The sequence below is a fragment of the Trichechus manatus genome, unplaced genomic scaffold (genome assembly GCF_000243295.1).
Source record: "Trichechus manatus latirostris isolate Lorelei unplaced genomic scaffold, TriManLat1.0 scaffold00087, whole genome shotgun sequence".
In the NCBI taxonomy this organism is placed as follows: Eukaryota; Metazoa; Chordata; class Mammalia; order Sirenia; family Trichechidae; genus Trichechus; species Trichechus manatus.
Window position 1 is genome coordinate 987,988 of NW_004444023.1, and position 25,503 is coordinate 1,013,490.

The 25,503-nt window shown below is 47.1% G+C and overlaps 1 protein-coding gene across 1 annotated transcript; it reads right to left on the reverse strand.

Moving 5' to 3' along the window:
- Positions 1 to 10,189: 10,189 nt before the first annotated feature.
- On the reverse strand, positions 10,190 to 25,154 carry IGFL4 (IGF like family member 4). The gene is made up of 4 exons (XM_023736190.1): positions 25,130 to 25,154; positions 24,184 to 24,234; positions 23,791 to 24,061; positions 10,190 to 10,310 (listed from the first exon to the last, which is right to left on the reverse strand). The coding sequence occupies exons 1-4, from the start codon at positions 25,152 to 25,154 to the stop codon at positions 10,190 to 10,192; spliced, it is 468 nt and encodes a 155-aa protein (XP_023591958.1).
- Between the last annotated feature and the right edge of the window lie 349 nt (positions 25,155 to 25,503).

Sequence of the window (25,503 nt, forward strand, 5' to 3'; positions counted from 1 at the left end):
AAGAAGCACTCAGTTAATATATGCTAACTGAGCCAATTGAAGAGTATTAGGGAAATCCCCAACAGTGGAGCCTACCTCTGAGATTAGTTTAAAAGGTGAGTAGGCTCAAGACAGGTAAATGGGAGTGGGCAGGTGGCATTTCAGGTAGAAGGGCCACCATTGGCAAACGCATGGACAGGAAAAAAAGCAGGGATGCATGGGGACTACTGGAGGGGGAGAGGCTGGATAGGTCGGCAGGGATCAGAGGACCTAGGGCATGTAGGCCATGGTGAGGGGTTTGAACGCCACCCTAAGGCCCTGGAAATTCTGGAAGGGGTATAAACAGGGGAGAAACCAGGTTATATTGGTGCTTAGGAAAGATCACACTACCTGCCTTGAGGAGGATGGAATGGAGTCAGTGACACTGAGTTAGGGAGACATAGGAAGGCATTGATTGTCCCCAAGTGAGTGAGGAAGGAGGCTGGACCAGGGCAGGCGGAGGAGATGGTGATGTCATCATCACAGAATAAAGGAGGCCAGGTACCTGTCTTCAGAGTAGGCAGACTTGGTTAGACTCCTGGCTATGCTGCTACCAAATGCATGGCCTTGGGCATGTGTCTTCATCTCATACTCCTCCTCTGTGAAATAGAGTTAGTCATAGCCTCCAAGTTTTGATATCACAAAGTGTGACTTCTCCAGCTTTGTCCTTCTTTTTCAATATTCTGTGAACTCTTCATGGTCCGTTATGAATTTTATTTCCTTATGAATTCTAGAAGCATGTTGTCGATTTCTGAAAAAAAATGGTAGCTGGGTTTTAATGGGGTTGACATTGAATCTGTAAATCAGTTTGGAGGAACATGGCCATCGTAACAATATTAAATCTTCTGATCCCTGAACACGGGATGTCTTCCCATTTATTCAGGTCTTCTAGAAGGAAGGTTTGTTTCGTTAAAAAAAAAGTCTCTTGACATTGTCCAAGTAGTTCTTTGTGTTATAAAAATAAAATCAAATATTCTAGCTTCTATTTTCCTGTTATGGTGAGGAAGGTACCCATATGTAGCCCACTGGAGACATAAATGACTCCTGATTACCTTGTCCAAGATAGTTGTATCAGCTGTTCAGTCTTCAACATAGTCATGAAGTTCTCCATGATATCCTCTAGGAATCCAGCTGTTTGGCCAAATTCTAGTAACTTAGTCCTTCTTTGCCTTCTCTTCTTGCTCAGGTTGCACTACTTCACTCTCTAATGGTGTTTTCTTAGTCCTGGTTGATTGATATCCAGGCTGCCAAGTGAATGTAGATCTCACTGGGTTGTGAGTCTTCTGACCATCTCTGTTGCTCTTGTTCTGTATTTGGTGGATCTACATCCCCTCCCCACCACCCAGTGACTTCACTTTCGAAATGATAAGGACCACACTACCCTGCCCATCATTTTCTGGCCTGATGCAACTTTTTATGAGTGTAGCTTCCCAAATTTTCAGACCTTTTAAAATTACTTAGGTTCTACCAACATCCTGGATTGGTTGTATACTCTCTCATAAATATAACTGTTCCATTACCATTGGCATAAACAGTATGCCAGGCAGTTTTTATGCCTCTGGACCTCAGAGGTAAGGCGTTATTCCCATTCTAATGCATTTAGCATCAAGGTGGGTCCCTTTTGAAATGCGTGAAGCTCAGCAGACCAGAGTTGGAGCCTCATTGTTGTGTAGGTTGAGCATTCTTTTAGGCGATGCTTCCTGGATGTGTTAATTCTGTGAACTTTTGCTTTTTTCCCCTTTATTTCTGTGAGATAAGGCTTGTAAGCATAATTATGGCTTTCCTGTGTGATAGTTAGGGAGCCCTGATGGGTTTGTTTTGGTTTTTCTGTGTCATATTTGGAAAACCAGAGGTTCCCCATGTTACCTAATGGAAAGGTGCCAGCAATAAATTATCTACCTAGTTCTCAGTGGGAAACCCTGGTGGCGTATTGGTTAAGAGCTACGGCTACTAACCAAAAGGTCAGCAGTTTGAATCCACCAGGCACTCCTTGGAAACCCCATGGGGCAGTTCTACTCTGTTCTTCAGGGTGGCTATGAGTCGGAATCGACTTCACAGCAATGGGTTTTAGTTCTCAGTGACTTACTGTCATGACACAGATTGGTGGCGCCAAAGTGCCACTAGCCTCATTGGCGGATTGTATTGCCAGATCATATTTCTCAAAATCCATATTTAAAAAAACAAAAACAAAAACAAGTTGTCGTCGAGTCAATTCCGAGTCATAGCAACCCTATAGGACAGAGTAGAACTGCCCCGTAGGGTTTCCAAGGAGCAGCTGGTGAATTCGAACTGCTGACCTTTTGGTTAGTAGCCATAGCTCTTAACCTCTGTGCCACCAGGTCTCCAATATTACCAACCAAGAATTTAAACACGCTCAGCTAGTAAGCATGCATTCCAATACTGAAAAGACACGCCATCAAAAAAAAATTAATAAGAAACAATGTGGTAATGGAAGGGATGATATGTCTATGGGAGGATAAGTGGAACGTGCTGAAATTCCAGTCATGGGACTAAGGTTATTAAAGATCCAAACTTACCTAGGGCTCAAGAGTATTTCTGGTGAAATCTTAAAGGTCATTCTCTCTCTACGTTCTCTTACTTACTGGTCCTTCCTAATTCTATTTTTTTATGCCTCTCTGTGAAGAGGTAGTTGGGGTCTTTTTGTGCAGAACGGGTGCTGTGCTTAGATGATTGTGATAGTGGAGATCACCTGGACCACTGTACAATGTGACCACTTTCAATATATGTCCCCACATCCACACATGTTGCATCCTCTACCTATGTCTGGTATGTGATTGTGGTTCCCCATCCAAATGGGAAGGTGAATAACTCATGCATTTGGAGATACTTCTCTCTATTTTTCCTGAATAGACTCCAATTGTATTTTTTTAATTAAACTTTTAAAGTTTCCCAGTTTGACAGGGTTGTTCTGGGTCATCCCTGGAGTCCCACCATGGAGCTAGAACATCCAGCCCCACCAGAGTGTTTGTCAATGCTCATACCTGTTCTAAAGCCACTTCTATTTGTATTGATTTGAGTGGTTTCTGTTTGCTGCAGAAGCTACTGCTGCTGCAGGGCTTTTTAAGCAGGCACAGATCTAGCCTGACCATCCAAGTCAAAAACCAAACCAAACCCATTGCCGTTGAGTCAATTCCAACCCACAGCGACCCTATAGAACAGAGTAGAACTTCCCCATAGGGTTTCCAAGGAGTGGCTGGTGGATTTGAACTGCCGACTTTTTGGTTAGCGGCCTGAGCTCTTAACCACTGGGACAATCCAGGTAGTGGTCACCTAATGCTCTGTTGCAGGTAGCAGAAATCAGACACGAAACCCTGAAGCTTGCAGGTGGAGCAAAAGAACTCCCTTTCTGGTGAGGACCCTCCCTGGACCCTCCTTACACTGAGTGTGAGCACACACTAGTGAAGGCGTGTAAACCAGCATCTATGCCTATACTTCACCCCATTTTAGACAATCAGTGTTTCAGTTGCTCGATCCAATTCTGTATGAAATCATTACTCTGAGGATGATAGCTCTCTGCTTGTTGTTGGGCATTATGGGCCGTAAAGTGTGTTCCTTGATCTGAGGAACAATGCCTCAGTGGTCCAAACTGGCGCAATATCTTCTGCTCCAATTCTTTTTATAATATTCTGAGCATTTGTATTTACCACTAGGAAAGCAAACCCAGTAGATATTATTTCTGCAAAGATTCTTTGGAGCCTCCCAGGGCTACTGGCATAAATCCAATCTGTGAGTTACATGCAGGGCCTTCTCCCAGGGGAATCTTCCCCATAGCCATAGGCATTCTCTGTCTCTTGTTGTCAGACAGAACAGTTCTTATTGGCATTCTATGCCTCAGAGAGGTCAAGAGGAATATGTCTAGAATTAGCCAATCTCTGCACTGCTGCTCCAATGCCCACTTATTTCATGTATCCAGGTGGCCACCAGGTGATCGCGTCACCATCATCCTCCTGGCACACTGATGTGCATAACAATATGAAGAGTATCGCTAACCAAGGAAGCCCACTTGAGGTTCGATGGTCAGAGTCTTTATTGAGGCTTCATTACCTAGGAACAATGGATTGAATCATTGCCTATGTGATTGAACTCAATATGCAGGCTCCCTCCTCTCCTCAGAGGTTCAACTGACAACATTTTGTTCAAAGCTCCAACCTGCTGATCACATGGCTAGTCTTTCTGGTGTGGCCAGCCTCCATCATGAGTCATCTTCTCACCAGAAATTATCCAGGGTTCCACCATGAGTCACTGGGTTAGTGTAAAATGTCAGGTGTGGTTTGAAGTGCCCAACCTGAATAACAAAGACACTCTAATAACTCAGGAAAATCCGAGATTTAGATGTTACCACCCAGGAACTGGGGATAAAGGCCAGCCAAATCCTTCATTACACATGTTTAAAAGTTACCTCCGAGGAATTGAGGATACAGACCAGCCAATTTTTTTGTCAGACAGGGCCATGTGCCCCACCCTCTGTTGGGCATGTGAGACCTCCATGCCCCTTTTATCTTAGGATACAAGCAAACGGGGGTCCAGGAGGGCTTGAGTGTATTGAGGCCAATGGGAGGCAGTTCATTTTCCATGGAAGGCCACAACCCTGTTGTAAACCGCCTACGGAGAGGGGTAGCCTCTAGGGGCTGAGGGCCTCGGTCCTACAACGTCAAGGAACTGAATGCTACCGACAACCAGTGAGCTTGGAAGATGAGCCTCAGATGAGATCACAGCCCCATCCAGTTACTTTGATTAAAAAAAAAAGTTAAATAAATAGAACTCGATAAGGCTAATTGTGTTTAGCCTTGGGGATGGTTTTTAGCAAAGCCAGCAGGCTACCTACATTGAAACTTTCATCTCATCTCATGCAATTTGAACCATTCCTGATTGTATCAAGGCCCCTGTAATTCCTCTGAACCAATTTCCCAAGGCAAGGCACATGGCTACAGTAAATAAACTCAGGGCCGGGGGGGAAACACCACTCCCCATGAAAGCCAACCAACTGACCATGATGAACCATTTCAAATACCATTGAGGGGGAACTCAAGAAAGGTTGGCCCAAACACTTAGCCGTGTACCAGCTGGGTAATTCTTATGTACACGCGTACAGTTTAACAAGATCCCCAGGTGATTCTTCTGGACACAAAAGAAACACCTGGGGATCTGTTAAAATGTAGATTCTGATTCAGTATATCTGGGATGAAAATGCAAATTCTCAGCAGGGGTCAAACTGGAACGAACTGGTTCAAAGCCCAGGAAAGACCACATTTACTTCATCAGCCTCTAGGACATGTGCTTTATTATTTCTTTGTTACAGAACCATGACACCCATTACTATTTATATCATAGAATCCCAGTGTGCTAGGTTCCAGGGAGCCTACATCAGCAGGTGGTATGGCCGTCTGTCTTTATCTACAGAAAATGAGAGAGACCAAGACTGAGCAACTAAGAGAGATGCAGACACGGAAAGGGATGGGGACCTGCAGGGCTTGGGGTTCCCAACCTGGAGGGACCCAGCATCCAGATCCCCTCCCTTCCACGTTCCCCATTTCCTGTTCTCACCTTGGATAAGGCAGGGCCTTTACTTTTTACAGTTACTGGAGATGGGTGAAGTGAAACAGTGGGATTTTATGCCTTGAACCTTCAACCTCACAACATACTTCTTTTGGGAGCCAAGGTACTCGAAACAGCAAAGCTCAAAGCAGGGCCAGAAGGTGCATTTGGGACCACAGGGGCGGGTCTGGTTCATGGTCAGGATGGTCCCATAATAACAGCAGTGCTGTGAGGGGTTGTAGATCTGGTCTCCACACCTGGGTGCTGGCCGGCACGTCCACAGCCCTGAGCCAGTGGGGTCAGCTGGGAGACACCAAATTTGTTTTGGTTTGAGGAATACAAGACAGTCATCACCCATGTTGTCCCACGTACAGTCCCTTCTCCTCCCTAAAGGTGCCTCCTCTCCCCTTACTCCTGCTGCCCTCACCTGTGATCACACCTGTACCAGTCCACAAGAAGGTGAGGATGCCAACAGCAGCTGTTGGGGAGGAAGGGCAGTGAGGGTGAGGCTGGAGGGACAACCTCCAGGAAGGCAAGAGAGAAGCTCTTAAGTTGGATTTAGTTCTAGCTAAGATTCAGGAGAGACTTGGAGCTGTTTTGGGGTGGGGTTCAGCACCTCCGGGGGCGGGGGCGGTGTATGAGGTATGGGGCCTAGAAGATTGCATCCCAGGTAATGGAGAGAAGTAGTGACGTCCTGAAATGAGCTGAGCATTAGGTTGTGTAGCTAAGTTTTCAGTGCAGAAGAGACTGCAGTGAGATGAAGAGATGCTCTAGGAAGAAACGCCTGGCTGGGCAGGGGGCTTGGATTGGGGGGTGGGGAGCAGGGGAGAGGTATGGTTGGACCTACAGGGTGGGAAGAATCTGAGCAGTCTGGAGATGGGCTGGTTTGGGGTCCTTCTTACTCAACAAGTAGCTGCTGGTCGCCATTCTCCTGGTTGGGCTTGTGAATCAGAGGGTGAGAGAGAGAGGATTTTAGCTGTGGTTCTTTAGAAAGCTCTGGATGGGCAGGCATGTTGGAGATGAGTATGAGACAGGAGGAGAAGGGACTGGGAGAGACAAGGAGAGGCAGGAAGAGAAGACAGAAGAGAAAAGAGACAGGAGAGAAGATTCAAGTCAGGGAGAAACTGGAAGAGACAAGAAGACAGGAGGATGAGGCAGAGAGGGAGGGAGAGGAGACAGGACATGGAGGGGGAGGAAGGAGAGGCAAGGAGAGATGAAGAGAACTGGGGAGAAAAGAGAGATGGCACGGCACAAGGCGAGGTGGGAGAGGAGGCACAGGAGCAGGCTGCAGGCGCTTGGGCAGATGCTGGCTGTGGGGTGTGGGTGTGGGGAGAGTTATCGCTGAGTTCACAGGGGGAGTAGGATCTGAGCAGCCTAGGGGAGGCGGAGTGGGGTCCTACTTACCCAGCCTGCAGCTGCTGGTCATTGTTCCTCTGGACCAGGCTTTGAGCTGGTGAGTAGACAGAAGGGAGACAGGGTCTGAGCTGGGGGCCCTCTCTACACCCTGAGTGCAGAGTCTGGGGAGGCATCTGGGAGGAGGTTGGGGGAAAGGGATTGTGACAAAGGAAGAGAGACAGGAAGAGGTGTGCTTTTCTGAAGACAGGAGGAAATGCTGGGTGAGACAGGGAGGGACAAGGACAGACTAGACAGGAAAAGGGAGGATTACCAGGAGAAATGAGGAGAGACCAGAGAGCGTTTGGGTACTGGGGACAGGGGAGAGTGGGAGACACCTGGAGTCGTGATAGAGACACCTTGATCCTGGAGAGATGGAGAGAAAGGGCGGGGATCTGAGAAGTAAATGCTAGGAGACACCCGAGGGACTGAGGGCTGGAGAGGGCAGCAGACGGAGGGCAGACAGGGTGACCAGGACAGACTGGAAGATACAGTGGGAGGCAGGAGAGAGAGCAGGAGGGGGAGACAGACACAGAGAGAGACAGGGAGGAGGGCGGAGGGCAGAGTGGGGAGACACAGGGCAGAGGGGAGAGAGAGGGACGCAGGAAGTGAGAAGAGAGTTCTGAGAAAGGGGAGAGAGGAGGAGACAGGGGAGAGGCAGGGAGAGATGGGCAGAGGAGTGTCTAGGAGAGGGGAGAATGGGGGAGAGAGCCCGGGGAAGAGAGGATGAGGAATTAGAGGACAGAGGAGGGACCACAGCCCGCTAGAGGCCAGGGGCTGGTGTGGCTGGGCGCACTGGGCTGTACAGCATGAGGCTCAGAGACTCAGGGACTGAGCCCAGGGAAGGCAACACCAAACCTGGTCCTGACTCATGGCGACCCCACGTGTGCCAGAGTAGAACTCCACTCCATAAGGTTTTCAATGGCTTTAATCTTATAGATGTAAGACACTGCTGGGTGAATTCTAACCACCAACCTTTCCATTAGCAGCCAAGCACAAACTATTTGCACCCCCCACCCAGGGACCTCAGGGAAGGCAGAAGCCCCAGAATGTCAGATGCCAGGGGCTAGGGGACCCCTCCCCACAACTCCAGAACCCTACAATTTTTTTTGTCCTCATTTTCAATGGGACCAAACCCAGATCAGGTACCAAGTCCTGATGGTACCTCATATACTCATAAGTGTGTATCCCCAAAACCACCAATTCACAATTTCTAATAATGTGGCCACATGAGAATAATAAGATAATATGATCACTTCAAGCCCTCAAAAGAATTACTAGAAACGTGAGTTCCTGGGGAGTGGTTGAGACAGATGGGGGCTGAGAACAAGAAACACCCTGTCCTGAGGGATGCTGAGATTCCTGCGCCCCACCCCCACTCCAGCATCTCTAGGGGAGCTGCCCCCTCCACCCCCACCAACAGCAGCAGGCGCAGGAACCATATGGGGCCCCGGGTGCCTTGGGCTTCCTATACTCCTTGAAAAGGACATTTCTCTCTCCATCCCCCCAGCCTTTCCCACATGTTGACAGAAGGACCTGGAGTTCAGGGAGGAGGCCAAATACTCAGGATGACTGAGGAGGTGCAGGTCACTGTGGCTGGGTGGGCACCTGGGACACCTGTCCACACCTGAGGGGTCTGAATCCTGACAGATGACTCAGGCCTCAGCCCTGTAGGACTTTCTCCTCGTGATTCTGACTTTCTCCTGATGACAAGCGGGCTGGGACAGCTCTGCCTTGTTCTTTGCAGAAGCCGTATGGCTCAGAAGCAAAAGAGTATTAAGAGGCCCTTTTTGTCCTGGGTAGAGGTGGAATAGAAGTCCCTGGGTGGTGCAAATGGTTAAGCGCTCTACTATTAGCTAAAAGGTTGGTAGTTTGAACCCACCTTGAGGTACCTCAAAGACAGGCCTGGTGATCTGCTTCTGAAAGGTCATAGCCTCGAAAAACCCTGTGGAGCAGTTCTAACTGACTCAGTGGCAACTAATACCGCCAACACCAGAGGCAGAATGGGCCCATCTAGGTAGGGCCTGAGTGAGTTGGCGGACAAGGCAGGCAACTCATTTTCCAGAGAAGTCCTCAGCCTAATCAGGGGACAATCCCAGAAAACTGGTTGGAAGTGGCAGGGCCCTGCATAAGGTGGTGGACACGGATGAGAGTCAGGGCCGTGTACCCCTACCTCCATTGCTGAATTCAGTGACTAGATGCTTGTCTTCCCCACAAAGATGAGAACAGTTCCTCTTTGATAATTATCCAGCTTTTTGAAACCAAGAAATCTAGAAAGAAGAGATTTAACCTCACTGCACCCTAAGACATGTGTGCTAATACGGCTTTATTACAGAATAATGCCACCCCCATTACACCTGATATCTTAGAATCCTGGTGTTGCCAGGCTGCAGGGAGGCTCCCCAAGCAGGTGGTATAGCCGTCCATCGTCAGCTGTAGATAATGAGAGAGACAGAGACTGAGCAACTAGATAGGCAGACATGGAGGGGCAGGGGGACATGCAGGGCTTGGGGTCCACATCCCAGAGGGACCTAACATCTAGATCCCCTCCTTGCCACTCCTCCTCTTCCTCTTCTTACCTTGGGTAAGGCAGGGTCCTTACTTGGTACAGACCCTGGAGATGGGAGAAGAGAGTGTCTTGGTTATCTAGTACTGCTACAACAGAAATACCACAAGTGGGTATTTAACAAAGATAAATTTATTCTTCCGCAGTCTAGGAGGCTAGAAGTCTGTATTCAGGGCACCAGCTCCAGGGGAAGGCTTTCTCTGTTGACTCTAGGGGAAGATCCTTGTCATCAGTCTTCCATGGTCAATGAGCTTCTCAGCACAGCGACTCCGGGACCAAAGGATGCGTTATTTTCCTGGCTCTTGGTTCTTGGTGGTATGAGGTCCCCATGTCTCTCTGCTCGGTTCTCTTATATCTCAAAAGAGATTGACTTAAGACAAAACCTAATCTTGTAGATTGAGTTCTGCCTCCTTAACATAATTGCCTCTAATCCTGCCTTATTAACATCACAGAGGCAGGATTTACAACACACAGGAATATCATATCAGATGACAAAATGGTGGACAATCACACAATACTGGGAATCATGGCCTAGCCAAGTTGACACACATTTTGGGGGGACACAATTCAATCTGTAACAGAGGGGCACCAGGATGTCATGCCCTGAACCTTCAACCTCACAACATACATCCTCTGGGGGCCAAAAGACTCAGGACATCAGAGCTCAAAGCAGGGCCAGAAGGTGCAGCTGGGGCCACAGGGGAAGGTCCAGTTCAGGGGCAGGGTGGTCTCCTCATCATAGCACTGCTCCAAGGGGTTATAGATCTGGTCCCCACACCTGTGAGGGCGTTTGGCAGACAGAGTTTGTGTTGGTCCCAGGGAAGCAAGACAGCACCCATACTATGGTCCCTTCCTAAAGATGCCTCCTTTCCCTCTTCCCATCCTAGCTGTCCTCATCTGTGATTCCACCTGTACCTGCTGCTCAGATCTAAAACCCACGAAACCAAACCCACTGCTGTCAAGCCGATTCTGACTCATAGCGACCCTATAGGACAGAGTAGAACCGCCCCATAGGGTTTCCAAGGCTGTAATCATTACGGAAGCAGACTGCCACACCTTTCTGCCTCAGAGCAGCTGGTGCGTTCGCGGTGCCAACATTTTGGTTAGCAGCCGAGAGCTTTAACCACTACGCCACCAGGGCTACTCTAGAAGGTGGAGACAGCAAGGAAACTCCCAGGGAAAGGTGCGTGGTGGGTGGGTGGGGGTCATGGACACCTAGGTGATTCTTTCTGCAGCAGGTTGGGGAGTCTCTTGGTCAGAGAACGCCAAAGGACAGCAGGACCTGGGGGTCATTATAACTATAGGGTTTTATCTTAACTATGGCTGGCAGATGTTGGGGGCAGTTTTAGAGTATGTACAGCAGGCAGGCTCTAAGTGAATACGCATCTGCTATTTGGGCTATTTTTTAAACAATTAATAATAATAATAGTAAACACTGTCGTGGAGTCCGTTCCAACTCACAGTGACCCTATCGGACAGAGTAGAACTGTCCCATAGGGTTTCCAAGGAGCGCCTGGTGGATTCCCACTGCCGACCTTTTGGTTAGCAGCCGTAGCTCTTAACCATTGTGCCACCAGGGTTGGACATGTATAAATCTGAGTTTGGCACTGGAGGGCTTTTTTTTATGGGGCGGGGCGTTGGCTCATGGGCCTCAGTTTGCTATGAAGAAGTAAACTATTTGGGGCCAATACACAGACGCCATCTTTGACTCATTCATATGATAATACCTGTGGTTATACCTGAACCTGCTCACAGTAGGGTGAGGATACTGACAGCAGTGGGGGTAACACCAAGGGTGGAGGCCAGTGTCACGGGGTGGGGGGGTAAAGCCCCAAAATGCTCTTGGAAAAGATTGGTTCGGATTCTGAAAAAAGAGGCAGTAAAAGCCAGGCTGTTCGGACTAAAGGCTTTTAGTAAGGAGAAACTTAAAACAGAGGACAGCTGGATCCCATGGTGAATCCACTGCGAAGCGTTGACAATTACCTAGGTCATATTATGGGCACATGGAGGTGGTGTGCTTTGCTGTAACACATGGTCAAAGAGTGGGTGAATTACACGGGGGTGGGAAAGGAATGTGATTCTGGGCAAGGGGAAGGGAGGGGAAAGTGAATTCTGGAAACTGCCGGGGAAATGGTCCTGGGGAGTCCTAGGGAGTTTGCTTTGCTAATTGATGGTTGGATTTGCTCTTCAATGCAGTTAATCAGTAGCTGTTAACTTCAAGCGGCAGAGAAAAGAGAGAAGAGTCTGGTTAACGTCCTTGTCTAACTATGGGGCAGAATTTCTGTCTGGTCAGTCACTCTTGCTCAATCCCAGAGTCCTTTTCAGGCAGGACCCGTTTGAACATGCCTCAGTCCCACACCGTCGGGGAGTAAGGACAGTGAAGATGGGGCTGAGGGGAACAATCTCTGGGAAGGCAAGTGAGAAGCTCTGAAGTTGAGTTTGGTCTGGCTAAGATTGAGGAGAGGGTTGAAGCTGTTTGTTTGTTTGTTTTGAGGGGAGGAGGCCAGCGCCTCAGGAGCTGAGCCCAGGAGGGTGTACCCCTGATAGGAGAGAGAAGGCAGGCATGTCCTTGAGGGGAGTGGAGCTTTACGTTGGTTATCCATGTTTTCTGGGGGGAGTGACTAGAGAGAGATGAAGACATGCTCTCTGGGTAGACAGGAGGGTACACATGGCGATCTGACTCTGGATCTGGGTAGCGAGTGTGAGGAAGAGGGGTAAGATTGAGCTTGCAAGAGGGGAGACTATGAGCAGTCTTGAGTGACCAGGATTGGAGTCTTACTTGCTCAACGTGCAGCTGCCCGTCGTCATTCTGCTAGATAAGCCTTTGGGCTGTTGAATAGACAGAACTGAGAGAAGATCTGAACTGGAGGCCTTTATACAGATGAGCCTGGTCGTTGTTTGTTACAGGCAGACCATTGCATGGTGAGCAGGCATAGCATTTTGTCCCTTTCAGCTCTGTGTGGGAAATTCCTTTCCATTCAAGGCCCAAGGCTAATCCTCCCCTTGGCAAAACCTCACTCGTTCCTCTCTTTGGAATGGCAGTCAGCTTCTCCTTCTAATGGGCACATTCATCTCACAAAAGCTAGAAGGTAGAACCTATTAAATGTAGCTATCTATACACGGGCAGAGTCCCTGTGTGGTGCAAATGGTTAAGTGCTCAACTACTAGCTGGAAGGCTGGTGGTTCAAACCTACCCAGAGGCACCTCAGAATACAGGCCTGGTGGTCTGCTTCTGAAAGGCCATAACCTTGAAAACCCTACGGAGCAGTTCTACTCTGCACACGTGGCATGGATGAGTTGGCATTGACGCTTGAGCAACTAACAACAATAATGACATACATGGGCGTAGGCGTAATTTGTCATATTGAAACCAGGCCCATCCTGTGTCTAGTAGGAGGACCCAGAGGACATTCATTTCACTGAGACATTGGTATTTTAATTAAAAAAAATTAAATGATCTTTTATATTTACCTGCATATTTACCTTTCCAGTAGTCTTCACTTCTTCCTGCAGATCTGGGCTCCTATCTGACATTTCCCTTCGCCTTAAAGATCTTGTAGAAATTACCAACAATTTCAACTTTCGTGCCTGTGTGTACTTATTTTGCCTTCATTTTGAAAAGTATTCTCAGCGGGTAAAGAGTTCGAGGTTAATAGATATTTTTCTCTCAGAATTTTATTTTGGGGGGGGATATTTGGGAGTTCATTCTTAATTTACTCTTTATATTGGGATCTTGACATTATTTCTTTTTTTTTTGCCAAGAGATAGCTAGGGTCAAGTAAAAAAAATTCTAATGTGGAAGGCCACACTTAATACCTTTTTGTTAGTCAGGTTTATTGAGGTCGCGTTTACATGCAGCAAAATTCATCCTTTCAGCGTAAAAAGTTCTGTGAACTTTATGACTCACTTCCTTTCCTTAGCATAATGCATTTGTGTGTATCGATAGTTCCTTCTTTTCCCTTGCTGAGTGGGATTTCCACTGTATGGATGTACTGCTGTTTGTTTATTCATTTACCTTGTTAAAGACATCTGGGTCAGTAATCCTGGCCTCTCCCTGCCTCTCCAGATCACTCCCAGTGTCCTGACCCCCTCAGCCCTCTGTCTTCTGGTCTGTCCATACGTCTCTTTGTCTCTCCCTGCCTTACCCTTTCACCCATTCTTCCCCACATTTCTTGATTCTTCTCACCTCTCCCATTTTTCTTTTCTCTCTCCGCCACTTTCTCCTCTCTCCCAGGTGTGAAGAGTCTCATCCTGCCTCTTCCGGTCTCTCCCAACTTCTCTCCTATCTCCCAGTTTCTCCCCACGCTCCTGTTTCTCCTCTCTCTTTCAGTCCCTCCCCTTCTCTTCCCCCTTTCCATGTCTAATTTCTCCAGACCTCTAGGTTTTAACTCTTTTTTTTATAATTACATCTAGTATTCTCTTATTCTTTCAACATCCTCTGTAGGCCCTGGGTGGTACAAATGGTTAACATGCTCGGCTGCCAACCAAAAGGTTAGGCAGGTCCGAATCCACCCAGATGTGCCTTAGAAAAAAGACCTGGTGATCGATTTCCAAAAAAACCAGCCATTGACAACCCTATGTAGTACAATTCTACTTTGATACTCATGGAGTCACCATGAGTCAGAACTGACTTGATGGCGATTGGTACTGGTATCTCAAGTGACTGAAATTTTCTCATGCACAATAACGTATATTTTTCCTCTTGTTCCTTTTTCTTAACCAAGCATTCAAGGCATTTACCTAGTTTTTATTCAAAGTAACAGTATACATTTTTTTTTCTTTCTCCTATTTTATTTCATTTTTTGTCTCAACTGGTTCTTTCTTCCAAGTTTATTTTCATGGTCATTATTTTCTAAATTCCACGGTAAGGAATAGATTATTTTATTTTTCAAAGTTCCCCTTTAATGATGAGGGCATTTGAGGCGAGACTATTTACTCTGAGTACAGATATGTAAGTCTCTGATGTTCGGTGTGAAATGTTAAGTTTTCATTTTCTCCCAGATAATTGGTAATTTCACTTTTGATTTCTTATTTGATATGTGGACTATCAAGCAGCCCTGGTGACACAGTGGTTAAGCACTCAGCTGCTAACCAAAAGGTCAGCAGTTCAAACCCACTAGCCACTCCATGAGAGAAAGATGTGGCTGCTTCCGTAAAGATTTATAGCATTGGAAACCCTATGGGGCAGTCCTACTCTGTCCTATAGGGTCACTATGAGTTGGAATCAACTCAATGGCAATAGGTGTATGGAATATCTACTAGCCTGTTTCTTAATTTTCTGGTCATGATTATGGTCACATTTTTCATTATTTCTGATTTTATTGGACAATATGGCTGAGACAACCCCTAATTTTGTTCTCTTAAGGCTTTGTGTCCAGCTGCATGTATAAATTGCTTAAGGTTCATAGACATCCACAAGATGAATGAGATCTCACTGGGAAATGTAGGACTATATATGTCTGTTTTTCTTTCAATGTCTGTTGATTGTTCTTTCATTCCTTCTCTTCCTTCCCCTTCTCTTTCATCTTGCTTCTCTTCTTCTCTGAGCAGCTGATCCTTCTTTCCTCTTCTCCATGCCTGTCCTCACTCAATCTCCCTGTGTCTGCTGTTTCCAACTGGAGAAAGGCCAACAGGACTTCACCTTCCCCAGAGTCAACTGTGCCCCTGGTCCAGCCTGGGGAGAAGGCACAGGGCTGGTCTTGATCTGAGACATGAAGAGGGAGGCGAAGGTGAGGGACTCAGGGTATCCCCTCATCCTCACTCCTGCTCCCTTAGAAAATCCAGCTGGCATCTGCCAAGTTCAGAGATCTGGGCTCTTCTCCCAGTTGTACAAAGATGAGGCTTATGAGGTGAATCCAGGAGTACAACAGTCACACACCACCCCCAGAGTTAACTCTGGGCATTCCATCCTTGTTAAGAGTTGGATGTGAAGAGACCTGGTTGTGGATTCCTTCTTCGAGAAGCTCATTTCTCCCCCAGAGCATTGTAAATACTGAACCTGCTTAATATTCTCATTATATACAGTGAACTCAGATTATTAAGATCCAGTATCTGTCATCCTCCTCCTCTATGGGACCCAGGGAACAACAGCTACAGGGATATTCCATCTCCTTCCCCGTTTCCAATACCAAGTGCACTGCTATGCAGGGTGATGGCCTGATGGAGATGTGGACTGATGTAGCAGGGACACACATGGAATTATGTGACAATTGTTCCACTCCACAAAGGTGGCCCAGCCAGATAGCCCCACTCAAATGATGAATGGAAGTGGGTGGGTCAGGTCTCAGGGACAAAGGCAGGGAGATCTCCACTCTGGTGCAGCTCATCTCCCAGACCTTACAATGAATGGGGCCTCACACTTGTCACTCATCCTGCCTCCTCACCTGGCACCTTGCTGGCTGCTGATTCACAACCAGACCAGACCCCTCTTTCGCCCTCCAAGGATATTCCTTGGGTCATGTTAATAAACAGGCTCATTTTGCCATATTAAGAAGGTATAAACAGGATATTTGTGATTGTAGAAAATTCTATTAACTGTATGCATGAGTTTTGATATTCTGTAAAATGCTTGTGTGCGTCAGACAGGTTTCAGTTATTCAACTCTCTGCTGGGAGGCCATGACAACACATCCGTGGCACACCTGAGCTTCTGCAAAGGGTCTCAGCACCTTCTGGAGATCGCAACCACTATTGCCCACCAGAGAAGCCCAGGGAGAGTGTGCCAGGCTCACCTGAGCTTCAGGGGAAAATGTCTAAGTCCTTTCCAGAACCCAGGAACCGCTCCTACCAACCAGGGAGTCTATGCCAGCACGTCCCGGGCCCGCCTGAGCATCAGTCCAAGTCCGTTTCAGACACTGGAACCGCTTGTGCTGACCAGAGAGGCCATGAGCTCGTGTTCCCTGGTCAGCCTGGGCTTCCGGGAAAACATCTTTGCCCCTTCCCGAGCCTGGGAAGCAGTAATCCCTATCAAGGAGGTCATGAGAGTGCCACCCTGACCTCCCTGAGCTTCTGGGAAAATGTCGAAGTCTCTCTCTAGGCCAGAACGGCCTTTGCCGACCGAGTTGCCAGGGATGGCTATCCCTGGCCCGACCTGAGCCTCAGGGAAAAGGTCGACCTTCCTTCCAGAGACGGAAACTGCTCCTGTTCGCTGGGCAGCTAGTCCTGCCTCTGGGCCGCCGAACTTGAGGAAAAATGTCTAAACCCCTTCCAGAGACCAGGAACCGCTACTCCCTGACAGGAAGGCGCCATGAGAAGGCGTCCCTGGCCTGCCTGAGCTCTAGAAAATGTCTTAATGACCTTCTGGAGAACAGAAGAGCTCTTGCCAACTACAGAGGCCCAGTGAGGGTGACCTGAACCCCCTGAGCTTTTGGGAAAATGTTTAAGTGCCCTCCCGAGCCGGGGAACCTTTCTTGCTGGGAGCTTCTAGGCACATGTCTGTGTTCTCTCTGGAGATCGGAAACACTCATGAAGCCAGGGAATCCGAGAAAGCTCTCCATGGCCCTCTGGAATTTACAGAAAAATGTCTAAGCCCCTTCTAGAGGCCGGGAAATGCTACTCCCTGGCAGGCTGGCCAGAAGAGTGCATCCCCAGCATGCCTGAGCTTCTGGGAAAATGTCTAAATCCCTTCCAGAGACCTGAACCGACCAGGGAGTGTGTCCCCAACTGGCCTAAGCTTCCGTGAAAATGTCTAAGTCCCTTCAGGACCCCAGCAACCTTTCCTGTAGCCCAGAGAAGCCAGGAGAGCATGTCCCTGTTCTGCCTGAGGCTGGTGGAAAACGTCCAAATCCCTTCCAGAGCCCAGGAACCCACTGTGCCATCCAGGGACGCCGTAAGAATGCGTGCCCGGCAGGTCTGAGCTTATAGAATATGTCTAAGCACCTTCCAGAGCCAGGAAACTCTTGTGCAGACTTGGGAGGCCCAGGGAGGTCATCCTAGGCTCACCTGAGCTTCTGAGAAAATGTCCTAAATCCTTTCTGAATCCTGGGAACTCATCCTGCTGGCCAGGAGGACCATGAGGGTGCATACCAGGCCCACCTGAGCAAGAGGGAAAATGAAGTGGGATTATAGGTATAAGAGGACTGGATTATGTTATCGCCACAGAACTTTAGGTTGGAAAAGGTGTTTATAAGGACTATGGAGGTGGTTGGTTGTTTCTGAGTGCCAGTGATACACTGTAGGAAGAAAACAATAAACTCCAGCTGGCTAGACAGCAACTCAGGGCATGATGAAAATCCAGAAGGCCTCTATGACATCATTAAAATACACTCACATCTGGTAGCTAGCGTGCTGATAAAGCTGAAAAACTGACCAAGGTTCTGATTGTGAAAGGAGCAAAATTGCATACAAGGTTTAGTTTGCAACCCCACCAAGTATCCTATGCTAAAGTCAAGGCCCTGACAGGGAAGGAATGGGACCCTGAGACTGGGGATGTGGACATGCAGGTGGAAGTCCTTGAGAAACATGTACCTTCAGAGTCCCTTTTACCACTTGGGCCTAGAGAAGTGGTCCATTTCCACTTGCTAAAAGATGTAGCCTGCCTTTGTCTGGAAACTATGAAGAAGCCTCACCCAATACAGATGTTTCACAAGATAATACTTACTCTCTTCCATATTTGCACCCACCTGTCCTCTAGCAGTCTGCTTCAATAAACATTTACAGCCTTGGAAACCCTATGGGGCAGTTCTACTCTGTCCTATAGGGTTGCTATGAGTCGGAATCGACTTGATGGCAATGGGTTTTGGTCCTCTGGATTCTGGGGGGTTAGCAAAGTTTTTCTCAAAAGGACTAGATAGTAAATAGTTTAGACTTTGTATGCCAAGCGACAAAAATTGAAGATATAAGGAGGAACTTCTATAACAAGAGAGAAAACAAGTTTTCACAAAAATATTTTTGACCAAATTCAAAGTATAGTAATAATAGTACTATTTTTTGTAATAGAGTTCTACTAATGAGAATAATGGAATTAACTTTGGGGGTGTATACTATTTCACCTTTGCAAATATTCTGTTACTGCTGATCAGCAATGAGATTTTACATGTTTCATCTTTGAATATGTCTTTAAATACTCCTAGTTAATGCCAAATACAAATATCAATCCACGAGCATATAATCTTAAGTATATTCATACCCTGGGAGGAATTTATAAAATTCCATTAAATTCTTCTCTTGATATTTGTCTTTTAGCATGTCATTGCTTATTAATCACTGCCAATTGAAGGCTACATAAGCTCTTCAATTGTACATTTTAATGGTGTTAATATAGACGAATAAATCAATAGAATGTTGTGGTGAAATGAGGTCCTTTATGTGGCCTTTTGCCTTGGTTCTTTGGAAAAACAGCTTGAGAGATTTTTCCCCTAAGTCCTGAGGAGTTACTTTTGCCTTGGTGTTTTACCCCAGAGGGCTTGTTACTTTTGTCTAGGTTGATGGACATTTCCTGGGTAAGCTGTAAACAACCTGGTTTTGATACTTTTTGTCTGGTCCTGGGCTCAGCCTGCCCTATGATTGGCATGCAACTTGCAGGGATTGGTCAATAGACTATGCAAATAAAGGAGGTTGTAGCCTGTTATGCAAATGAAGTGTCTGTGGCTTACCAAGAGGGGATTGATCAGTTCGTGGCCCTGGTGGGAGGGCCATGCCTTGAAACTGACAAGGAGTTTGTGTATTTAAGCAGCCAGCCCCACAGAGGTTTTTCAGACAGAAAAAAGCAGGAAGAGAAGCAGCAGGAAGAAGCAGAAGGAAGAAAGAAGAAGCAGAGAGAGAAAGGAGACAAAGAACTCTTAAAAGAGCCATAACACTGGTCAAGGGTTGCAACACTGAAAACAGCTAGAGGCCCCGAAGGGACCCAGTGGCAGAGCTGGTGGCAACAGGCCAAGTAAGAGGCCTGAATAGTTGAGAAAAGCTGAGAGAGCTGTCATGCACTGAAGAAGGGAGACTTTGCCTGCATGCTTCCTGCTCCTGATCCTGAGTTGTAGCCTGTTAATCTGATTCTGAGTTGTACCCTGCTACTTCCTTAGTAAAACTCTTAACTGTGAGTATGCTCCGTGAGTTCTGTGTGACCACTGCAACAAATTATTAAACCCGGAAGAGAAGTAGAGAGTGCTATGGGACGGATGGCTCGTGCCAGAATGGGTAAAAAGGTCAGAGAGTGGAGGTATGTCTGACCTCCACCTCATGAGAATCAGCTTTGTGCTAATGGTGATTCTCATTACCTCCCCCTGCCCCCTGAAGTTAGGTTTGGATACTACTACTGCCACCATTTTACAAATGTCCAGAAATTGGCCCATATGTACATGGGTCAATTGATTTTTGGTCAAGTTGCCAAGTCAGTACAATGAGAAAATTAAAGTATTTTTAACAAATATTTCTGGAACAATTGGATATCTAAAAGGAATATGAAACTGTCATGGATTGAATTGTACCCCCCAAAAGTATGTGTCAACTGTCTAGGCCATGATTCCCAGTATTGTGTGGTTGTCCACCATTTTGTGATCTTATGTGCTTTTCCTATGTGTTGTAAACTCTAACACTATGATATAATAAGATGGATTAATGGCAGTTATATTGATGAGCTCTACAAGATTAGGTAGTGTGTTAAGCCAATCTCTTTTGAGATATAAAAGAGAGAAGTGAGCAGAGAGACATGGGGACCTCATACCACCAAGAAAGCCTTGCTGGGAGCAGAGTGCATCCTTTGGACCCAGGGTCCCTGCACCTGAAAAGCTCCTCGACCAGGGGAAGATTGATGACAAGGACCTTCCTCCAGAGCTGACACAGAGAGAAAGCCTTCCCCTGGAACTGACACCCTGAATTTGGACTTGTAGCCTACTAGACTGTGAGAGAATAAATTTCTCTTTGTTAAAGCATCCACCTGTGGTATTTCTGTTACAGCAGCACTAGCTAACTAAGACAGGAACAAAGAACTTTGACCCTTTTCTTGCTCCACACAACAAAATGTCAAAATACCAATATAACGAGTAAATTACGAATGCACTCCAAGAAAGCACAACAAGACTAAGTAAAATTTAAAGAGAAAAAAAAAGTTAACCTAGAACTCTATAAATGAAAATACCCTTCAAAAAATGAAGGCAAAATAAATACATCTTCAGGCACACAAAAGATGGGGAAATTGTTGCCAGCAGATACATACTACAAGATATGCTAAAGGAAGTTCTTTAGGGTGAAGGAAAATGATGTCTGATTTGAGCCCAGACCTACAGGAAGCAATGACGAGTGCTGTGAAGGTAAATTCTGTACTGATCAGATTGTGGGAGCAACACCCATTGACTGGAGGATAAGATTCTTGAATTCCTCCAAACTAGAGTGAATAAAGCAGGTTTAGGACCCTTTAATATTATGGTACCTATAGGGGCTTCCACTGGTCCACCCAAACTCCAAGAGTACTGTATTAAGAACTTTTTATGATCCCATTAATGTCTGCTTTATTTGTCTCATTTCTTAATAACCCATTAAAGATCTCCACCCTGCTGGGATGAGCGCTTTGATTCTCCCCTTTCTCTGTATTCTTTGTTTTGTAACATTGATGTTTGCTTTACTCATCCGATTCCTTAATAACTGATTAAAAATTTCCTCTCTGCAGGAATGATTCCTTGAATCTCCTCTTTTACTTTCTCCTCTTCTCTTAGGAATCAGTTCAGGCCTCTTTGCTGTTTGCTGTTTCGGCATAATGTTTCTCTTTGGAAATGGCGCTAAGTTAAAGGATGTACTTCTGGCAAGCCAGGGTCTAAATATTTTGCTTTTTCCTTGTTTCTTTGAATTTTCTTATGCATCCAGTAAGCCAACCCATGGTGTGTCAGCAATCTCCCCTTCTCCACCACAGTTTCTCTGTTTCCATTCATCTAGTTTTCCTATCCTTTCCTGCCTTCTCATATTTGCTTTTGGGCTGGTTGACCATTAGTCTCATATACATGAATTGAACTATGAAGCACATTCCTCATGGGTGTTATTGTTGGTCTTCTAGACCCGTCTAGTCTTTGGCTGAAGGATGAACTTCAGGAGTGACTTCAGTATGGAGTTAAAAGGGTGTCTGGGGGGCCATACTCTCAGGGTTTCTCCAGTCTCTGCCAGACCAGCAAGCCTATATTTTGTGTGCATGTGTGTGTGTGTGTGTGTGTGTGTGTGCACATTTGAATTTTTTCTACATTTTTCTCCCACTCTGTCCGGAACCCTCTATTGTGATCCCTGCCAGAGCAGTCTGTGGTGATGACCAGGTACCATCTAGTTGTTCCGGGCTCAGTCTGGTCGAGCTTGTGGTCCATTAGTCCTTTGGACTAATCTTTCCCTTGTGCCTTTGGTTTTCTTCATTCTCCTTTTCTCCAGCTGGGATGGGGCCGGTAGATGTATGTTAGATGGCTGCTCACAGGCTTTTAAGACCCTAGACACTACTCACCACAGTCACATTTTCATTATAGACTGTTATGCCAGTTGGGCTAGATGTCCCCTGAGAGACCATGGCCTTCAGCCCAGTAGCTCGGTCCCTCAGGGCTTTTGGATGTGTCTGTGAAACTTCTATGACTTTGCCCTGGTTCTATAGGTAACTTTTACCTCCAGTGACTGCAGCGCACCTGCTTTTCCATAATATGGATGCCCCGGTGGACACCCAGGAATCAGATTCCTCATCCTTTGCCTTTCATTGTTTCTTATTCCAAACCTCATATTTCAGTGAGTCAGGGTTGTTCTAGCAAATCTTGCTCTGATACCAACTGCAATCACTTCTGACACCAACTACCTGGAATTAGGCCAAACTTCACAGGTTAAGGACACAGTCTTCCACAAGACTGCACTCACTTCAGACACCAGCAACAATTCAGAGGCCTTCAGGGCCACTCTACAATCAGCCAGCAGAAAATTAGGGGCTCCCACAACTCCCTGAAGCTTGATAATTCTCTAGAATGACACACAGAACACAGAAAAGCCCTATACTTATGATTATAGGTTTACTATAGGAAATTAATACAAAATCAAATAGTCAAAGAGAGATACAAACAGAGCAAGGTCTAGGAGAGTCACACATAAAAAAGCTTCCATTATCTTCACCCTGAAGAGTCACAAGACATCACTATCGCTCTTCCACCACATTAATGTGTGACAATATACAGAATATTGCCAACCATGGAAGCTCACTCGAGCTTCTGTTGGCAGAGTCTTTATTGAGGCTTCATTACATAGGTATGATTGATTGAATCTTTGGCATTGTGATTGAACTCAATCTCCAGCCCCCCTGCCGTTTGCATAGGTTGGGTTAAATATCATGTGGATCAAAGTTCCAACCTTCTAATAATATAGTTGGTCTTTCCGGTGTAACAGTCCTCCATCCTGAGTCATCTCCTTAGCGAAAACTATCCAGGGTCCAATCATGAGTCACCTGGGTAGTGTAAACTATCAAGTGTGGCCTAAAGGGCCCAACTTGAATAATAAAGTCACTCTAGTCACTCAGGAAAACCCAAGATTTAGATGTTACCTCCCAGGAACCTGGGAGAAAGACCAGCCAAATTCTTTATAACACAGATTTAGTGTTATCTCCTAGGAACCAGCACAAAGGCCATCCAAACTCTTTATCAAACAAAGTCCTGTGCCCCTGCCTCCACTGGGCATGTGAGATCTCCAGGCCCTTTTTGTCCTAGGGTACAAGCATATGGGGACTCAGGCAGAGCAGAGTGTGTTGAGGCCAATGCGAGGCAGCTAATTTTCCATAGAAGGTCACAGCCCTAATCCAGGAAACAAAAGAATCACAGAAAACCCAATAGGAAGTTCACAGGGACCCTGAATAAGGTGGAGGGAAAGGATGAGAGTCAGGGCCTTGTGCCTTACCTTCATAGCCAGATTTATTGACTAAATGCTTATCTATCCCACAAAAGCAGAAAAATCTCCCCTTTGATAATTATTCAGCAATCTACTGTAAGGAAATGCAGAGAGAACATGTTCAGCCTCACCATCCTCTAGGACATGTGTTTTATTGTTGCTTTGTTACAGAGCCATGACACCCATTACTACTTATATCTTAGAATCCCAGTGCCACCAGACTCCAGGGAGGCAACATCAGTAGGTGGTGTGGCTGTCCATCTTCAGCTGCAGAAAATGAGGGAGACCGAAACTCAGCAACTAGAGAGATGCAGACACGGAGGGGGAGTGGGGCATGCAGGGCTTGCGGTCCCCATCCCACAGGGACCCGACATCCAGATCCCTTCCCTGCCACACCCCCTCTTCCTGTTCTCACCTTGAGTAAGGCAGGGTCTTTACTTTTTACAGAACCTGGAGATGGGTGAGGAGGTGCACCGGGACTTTGCACCCCGAACCTTCAACCTCACAACATACACTCTCTGGGAATTATATGACTCAGGACAGCAGAGCTCAAAGCAAGGCCAGAAGGTGCACCTGGGGCCACAGTGGCGGGTCAGGTTCAGGGGCTCAATGATCCCATAATCACAGCAGCGTTCCAAGGGATTATAGATCCGGCCCCCACATCTGGGCGCCTGCTCGCACAGCCACAGCGCTGATTCAGGTGGATCAGCTGGGAGACACAGAGTTTGTGTTGGTCCCAAGAAAGCAAGACAGCACCCATGCTGTGGTCCATGTGAATCCCCTCCCCCTCCCCAGAGATGCCTCCTTTCCCCTCACTCCCACTCTCCTCACCTGTGATCACACCTGTACCTGCCCACAGAAGGGTGAGGATGCCAACAGCAGCTGTGAAGGAGGAAGGGCAAAGAGGATGAGGCTGGGAGGGACAACTTCTAGGAAGGCAGGAGAGCATTTGGTTGGATTTGGTTCTGGCTAAGATTCAGGAGAGGTTTGGAGCTGTTTTGGCGTGAGATTCAGCACCTCAGGGGTGTATGAGGTGTGGTGCCTAGGAGATTGCATCCCTGGTAATTGAGAGAAATCAGTGATGTCCTGAAATGAGTTGAGCATTAGGTTGTGTAGCTAAGTTTTCAGTGGTGAAGAGACTGCAGTGAGATGAAGAGACGCTCTCTGAATAGAGGGGAGGTGGCGGTGACTGGGAAGACGCTGTATGTTGTGTGTAGGGAGAGCAGGGGATAGGCACGGTTGGACCTGCAGGAAGGGAAGAATCTAAGAAGTCTGGAGATGGGCTGGTTTGGGGTCCTTCTTACTCAACAAGTAGCTGCTGGTCACCATTCTCCTGGTTGGGCTTGTGACTCGGAGGGTGAGAGAGAGAGGATCTTAACTGTGGTTCTGTAAAAGCACTGGTTGGGCAGGCATGCGATGGGGAGTGTACAGTAGAGAAGAGAGTGGGAGAGGCAAGGAGAGGCAGGAGGAAGAGAAGAGAAAAGAGACAGAAGATTCAAGTCAGAGAGAAATTGGGAGAAACAAGGAAATGGGGGAGGAGAAGGCAGAATGGCAAGTAGAGAGGATGGGATGTGGAGATGGAGGAAGAAGAGACAGGGAGAGATGAAGAGAAGCGGGGAGAAAAGGGAGAGGCCTGGAGAGAAGAGGCACAGGAGCAGGTTGTAGGCACTTGGCAGATGCTGGCTGTGGGGTGGGCTGTGGGGAGAGTTACAACTGAGTTTGCAGGAGGGGGAGGGTCTGAGCAGCCTGGGGAAGACCAGGGTAGGGTCCTACTTACCCAGGCTGCAGCTACTGGTCGTCATTCCACTGGACCAGGCTTTGAGCTGGTGAATAGACAGAAGGGAGACAGGATCTGAGCTGGGATGTTAGATGTCAAAGGCCGGGGCTACCCCTCCCCACAACTCCAAACCGAAAAACCAAACCCATTGCCTTCGAGTTGATTCTGACTCCTAATGACCCTATAGGACAGAGTAGAACTGCCCCATAGGGTTTCCAAGGAGCGGTTGGTGGATTCGAACTGCCGATCTTTTGGTTAGCAGCCAATTGCCTAACCAGTATGCCACCAGGTCTACCCCCACCACTCCAGGACCCTACAAATCTCTTCGGATTGTCTTCATTTTGAAGAGGACCAAAATCAGATCAAGCACTAAG

Bases quoted from the DNA above. Each gene is read 5' to 3' on its own strand.
- IGFL4 (XM_023736190.1), bottom strand. From the start codon at position 25,154: ATGACGACCAGTAGCTGCAGCCTGG. The intron at 24,235-25,129 runs GTAAGTAGGACC...CCTCCTTCACAG, and splicing joins GACCAGTAGCTGCAGCCTGG to CTGCTGTTGGCATCCTCACC. The intron at 24,062-24,183 runs GTGAGGAGAGTG...TGTGTCTCCCAG, and splicing joins AGGTACAGGTGTGATCACAG to CTGATCCACCTGAATCAGCG.